General features: G+C 39.1%; 1 protein-coding gene across 1 annotated transcript; it reads left to right on the plus strand.

Moving 5' to 3' along the window:
- Positions 1-694: 694 nt before the first annotated feature.
- Positions 695-2,520, plus strand: LOC126336480 (transcription factor Adf-1-like). Its single transcript, XM_050000221.1, has 2 exons — positions 695-827; positions 1,964-2,520. The coding sequence occupies exons 1-2, from the start codon at positions 695-697 to the stop codon at positions 2,239-2,241; spliced, it is 411 nt and encodes a 136-aa protein (XP_049856178.1). The 3' UTR covers positions 2,242-2,520.
- The last annotated feature ends 3,554 nt before the right edge of the window (positions 2,521-6,074 follow it).

A 6,074-nucleotide genomic window follows, 5' to 3' on the forward strand; every position in this document is an offset into this window, starting at 1 on the left:
TGTAATACGTATCATGCGCGGGGTCCTTGTAATACGCATATCATGCACACGCGCTTTCGTCTAACTGCAAATCCACTTCATTCAACAACGAGTGAATGAAATGTCACCATAAAACACATGTTCATATTCGCCTAAGGCCCTGTGTCTGAATTTAGTAATGCTGCATCCGAAAAGAAGTCCAAGTTTTCGAAACGGTTTTTTATATAGTCTACCAAAGACGGAAAAAAGAAACTTCTTTAGTTACGACTCCTTTCAATCTGTGCTTTTACTTTCATCCTTATTCGCGGCGAGTCGTTTGCCTTCAGTGTTTCGAGAGTTTTTATAGCCATGCCAGTTTCTTGTTTTACTTCAACGGCTGAAGAATTTCTGTTTTGTATAAATAATGACAATACTTGGAGAACTTCTATGCGTAACTAATCTTTACACACATACATAAAAAGCGATGTCCTGACTCACTCAGGTTAAATTTACACTGCCCGCGATGTCGAGCCGAGCGATGACGCGCTGAAATCGCGTGACAATGGGCAGGCTTGGTTTAACAGTGGCAACAGAGCAGTGCCCATTTAGACTACAGGCTGGGCCGAACGATGTGATGCGATGACTCCGCTGAAGTCACAACCGAGTTTGTGTTTCGCGCGAGTGTTTGGAGCGATTGCTTGTTTGCGCTTGCGTCTGGAGTAATTGCTTGCTTGCGATGGACGTCGAAAGACTAATTAACAAAGTGTGTGAACGCCCGGTGTTGTGGGACCAGAAAAATAAATATTGCCACAATAGGGATTTTGTTCGTGGAGCATGGAATGAAATAGCTGAAGATTGTGGAACAGACAGTAAGTACAAAAAAGTAAAATAAATAGCTACAAGACTCCAAGAAATAAGTAACACAAACAACTTTGTTTGTTTTCTAATTTTAATTGTGTATAGATACTATTACAGTATTTTGATAATGAAATGACGTTCACAATAGTTACAGTATTTGATAATTTCGACATGAAATATATGTGCATTAATGACTGTTGACATAGTTTTTTAAGGCCACTCTGACACTTCTCGCTCTTCTTGAAGCACTTCTGTTTGCTCTATCATTTTGGAAGCATGCTGCCAAAGCACTGTGTTCTGTTATGTCATGGTCAATAGACAATTGAAGGGAAATGTCAGGCCCATCTTTATCGATTATTATATTGCGCAAGACGCGGATGCACTGCATAATAATGTCTGCATGTTCTACAGAAGTTTCAATTTCCTTTCGGTCAAGACGCCACTTGCTGGCCGTAACTCCGAAAGTGCGTTCCACCACCGTTCTAGCCCTCGATAGCCTCCTGTTAAATAACCTCTCTTCCTCAGTCAGTGGCAGTCCAGGGAACGGGCGCATTAAGTTTTCCATTAGTGGAAAGGCTTCATCTCCAGCCAACACTAATGGGGCTTTTACTGATGTACCTGGTAGTTCTTTCGGTGGAGGCCAGTTTTCAGTTATGTTCAAAATATTAATGTGCAAGTTACTTGCTCTAAATGTGCCACCATCTGATTGCTTGCCATAGCTTCCAATGTCAACTGCTATTAATTTTTGTAATTGTAATACATTGTCCCAGAATGAGGGGGACATTGAACCGAACATGCTTACCATCAATGGCCCTCACACAATTCGAAAATTCCAGTTGGCATACATGTGTTTTGCGGCGGTTTGAAGCAGTGGTACAGTAGGAGAAGGCTACAGGGCTCAGAATTTCACATATTGTGGCGCACGTTTCATGCACACATTGTGCGACTGTAGTTAGACCCATCCCAAACGACTGTGACTGTGCACGGACATACATACCAACCGACAAATAACTGAAAAAGAATGAAATGAGCGTAATTGAATGATGTGTAGGATCTTCATAGGATTTGCAGTTAATGTGTTAAAGACAAATATTAAGTATACAGTGTACTTAATTATTTACGCATATTTTCACGTTTATATTTTCAGGCGAGGTACTGAAGAATAAATGGAAGAACCTACGTGACACTTTCCGCTCTGAACTCAAAAAAACTCGTGCTGAACGTTCAGGAGACGGTGGCATGCCGCATTTCCAATCCAATTGGCTGTGGTACGAGCTAATGACCTTCCTGACTGACATAATGACGCCACGGAAGACGAAGACTAATGTTCATCACAGTAAAAGAACAGCATCGCAACACGACGACGCACACGACAACGTACCATTTTCACCAGCTCTCAACAGAGAAAGAGAGTGTTTCACCTGATGAAACCAACCAAGCCAGGTCTTCAACACTGTAAGTTCAGAGGGAAGCGTTTCGATGCCTCCTCCCTCACCCACCCTACACACAAACCAAAACAAGAGACCCAAGAAATTGACAAACTCTGAGATGCTAAATATAGAGAAGCAAAAGTTAAAGCTAATTAAGCAGCAAATGTCTAAATCAGAAACGCAAGATGACAGCTATCATTTTGTAGTGAGTTTGCTTCCAGCAATGCGAAAACTATCACCAGCAGTTCAGTTGAGAGCCAGGATAACAATTCAGCAGGTTCTTTTGGAAGAATTGGAACAATCAACCACTTCCACTGCACATTCGTTGATGCCACCCTATGCACCTGAAAATCCAGTTGAAATCGTAATTGCTGGAAATCCGCAAAATGAAATAGTCATTTCTGAAATTCAAACCTGATGACATTGTTATTTCAAGCCACCAAGATACTGAAAACTTTGATACTTCAGCGACTGAACTGTGATGTATTTTACTTCTCATTGTCAACTACGTCAAAATTTACTAAAAGAAAGTTTGAATCTATCACAATTTGTAAATTTTTCAAAATAAAATGATTGCTGTAAACTTAATATTGTGTACTTATCTGGTGGTGGCCATAACTGTCTCTTCAGGGGTACAGCCATTCTGAAATTTGTGTTTTGCTTCTGTAATCTAATTGAAACAGACGACACTCCATAATCAAATGTCTCTGTACCCATTCTGAAATAATTCCAAAATTTATCCTCATCTTTTCTCAAGTCACTGCACAGATGATGAAATCCTCCCAAAGCCCTCCTTGTTGATTTCATGCCCCCGTTGACGGCTGCGTTGAATTCTCAGAGCACTGTTTTCTAATAACAACGAATTTACTGGGTCGAGGAAAAGCGACATTGTGCCGAGACTGCTCAATAACTGCTGGCCAGATAAGCGCGCGCGCGCTGTATCGTGTGCAATATGAACGCTACGTCGCTTTGCATCGCTTTGGCCATTATACCTCACATCACATCACATCACAGACACTCAGACTCGTCATCGCCCATCACAAACTGCTATGGATAGGAACTTGAAATTTGGCCAGAGTATTGATCTTGTACTGTAGGGGTCGTCTAAGAAGGGATTTTTTCACAATTCCGCCCCTAAGATGGGTGAAATAGGGGGTGAAAGGTTTTTTGAAAAATTTCACTATTTAAGGCAATTTTGAGCTAGACTTAAAATTTGTATTTGGTTTCTCGCTCAGAAATAAAGAAATATATGTTTGTGCATTTTTGGAAATTCAACCAATAACGGGATGAAATAGGGAATCAAGGTTTTTATACAAATATTTCATTATGGAAGCATTTTAAGATAAATCTATGAATATCTCTATTTTACTTCTCTGTTTGTAATTAAAAAAAATACACATTTCACTGCATTTGCTAAATCTTTGAAAATTAGTGTTTGGCTTCTCGGTTGGAAAAGGAAAAAAAAATACGTGTTTCTTAGTTTTTAGAAATTCTATCCCTAAGGCTCATCATCGCCCAGCCCAAACCACCAACTACATAAACTTGGAATTGGAGAGGATGAGAATCTTATACTGTAGGCACTGTTCGAAAATCCACTTCTAAGGGGGTGAAAAAGGGGTGAAAGGCTTTTTGAAAGTAAATCGCTACCGTATTAAGTCAATTTTGAAACTAGAACTACGAAAACTGGTATTTGATTTCCCAGTCAGAAATTTAAAAAAAAGGTATTTCAGCATTTTTGGAGATTCAGCCACTAAGCAGGTAAAATAGTGGGTGAAAGTTTACTTTTGAATAAATCATTGTTAAAGAAACTACTACAGTATTTTTAAAGTTACATCTATAAAACTGGTATTTTTTGACTTCTCAGTTAAAAATATAAAAAATTGTTTCAGTTTTTAGGATATCCCCCCCCCCTCCCCCCTGCTACAGGTGTGAAATAGAAGATGAAAAGTTTTACGAAATTATTTCATTATGAAAGCACTTTCCAAGCTAAATCTATGAAAACTTTTATTTGGCTTCTCTTTTAGAAATAAAAAAAATGTTTCACTGCTTTTTGAGATTCAACCCCTAAGGAGGTGAAATAGGGGATGAAAATTTTTAGGAAAATATTATTTATGGTGTATTAAAAGAATTTTAAAGTTAATTGTATGAAAACTGGTATTTCAATTTTCGGTCAGATATACTAAAATGTGTGTTAGAGGATGAAATATTCTCTGCAAATGTCTCCAAAAGAACGTCAAAGGCATGATGTACAAAACTTTTGGGCTCCAACTACTACAATCGCTTTTTGGTCAAGTACATTTGGACAAGACCATGCATCTACGGCCTTAATGAGTGTGAAAAGCTTAAAAGGTGTTGAAGTTTGTGAACAACATAAAAATTCGGTTAAAGGAAAACAAAAAAAATCTGTGCTACAATACATTCTACTCGAGCGAAGCAGTTGGCGCCAAGTTAACGTAGCTGGCACGCTGCCTGCCCCCAAGCAGGGGCTGCGGGCAGTGAGTCTTTATTACTAGATCTGTGTCGTTTACCATTCATGACTGGACAGACTGCGTCAAGATTAATTACATATATACATTAAAAAAGATATTCACAAAACTAAGACATTTATACTTAATAGAAACAATATTTGTTTGTCCATTTACTTTGGTCACTATTAAAGACTTCACCAGTGGAGTACAATGGGTGTTCTTTCAGGTCCTGTGCTACTCTCCTTCTGAATGTTCCTAGCGGCAGGGATTGCACTTCTTGAAGCAGTGACTTGAACATCTTTAGGGCAACCACTGGAAAGCTGTCTTGCATTCCCGTCAGTCGACACCTGGATATTTCGATGCTCCTCTTGTTACAGGTATTGTGATTGTGTATATCTTGCCTCTTGCTGAAGACTCCTTGGTTTTCTTTCACGCTGATGAGACATAAAAACGCATACTGGCTGAAGACTGTCATAATTCCTAACTGCTTAATATAGGCCTGTACTGCTTCAGTCTTTTGCTTGATGTGATTATTCTGAGAGCTTCTTCATGTAGAATTAGCACATCCTTACAACCTGCAGAATGTCCCCATAACAGTAGGCCATAATTGATGTGGCTATGGAATAGGGCATAATATACTTTTATGAGATTTTTGTCAGTCAATACATCTTTTAACCTCCTCAGAAGGTATATTACACGGGAGAGCTGTGTGTTCGTCCATTATTAGATTCCTATCATGAAGCCCAACAGTTTGACAGCCTCCATATTATCATGGCATCCAATGTTTTTAAGGGTGCATATCAGATGTGTTTTTTTCTTCGTTCATTTTCACTTTATTTTTGATGAACCATTCTTTAATGTTCTGGAAGAGCGCATCTGTTTCTTGGAGTGATTCTTCTGCAGTTCTTCCTTTGGCAAAAATTGTGGTGTCATCAGCAAACTTTAACATATTGTTGTTATAACCCATATCATTGATATAAATAAGGAACGGGAGATGCCCTGTGATGGACCTTTGGGGTACTCCATATTCCAGCTTTTGTCTTGTGATGTCGCCCCATGAATTGATTCCACTTGTCTCCGGTTTTCCAGATAAGACTGAAAAGTTACCAGAACAACACCTCCGACACCGTAACACTTCAATTTATTGTGCAGTATCTTGTGGGAAATGCAGTCAAATGCCTTGCTAAGATCACAGAGTGTCAGTGCCACACTTTCTCTGTCTTCAAATCCTTGCCTTATTTTTCTGGTTAAGTCCAGTGCTGCCGTAAACGTTGACTTTCCCTTAGAAAACTATGCTGTGTGTCCTGGAAGAACTTATTTACTTCAAAATAATTCTGTAACTGGAGCTTCATAACAGACT

The sequence above is a fragment of the Schistocerca gregaria genome, chromosome 2, assembly GCF_023897955.1.
Source record: "Schistocerca gregaria isolate iqSchGreg1 chromosome 2, iqSchGreg1.2, whole genome shotgun sequence".
Lineage (NCBI taxonomy): Eukaryota > Metazoa > Arthropoda > Insecta > Orthoptera > Acrididae > Schistocerca > Schistocerca gregaria.

What these genes read in the sequence shown, in the direction of transcription:
- LOC126336480 (XM_050000221.1), top strand. Translation starts at nt 695, where the DNA reads ATGGACGTCGAAAGACTAATTAACAAAGTGTGTGAACGCCCGGTGTTG. An exon ending in TGAAGATTGTGGAACAGACA is followed by an intron (nt 828 to 1,963) that starts GTAAGTACAAAA and finishes TTATATTTTCAG; the next exon opens with GCGAGGTACTGAAGAATAAA.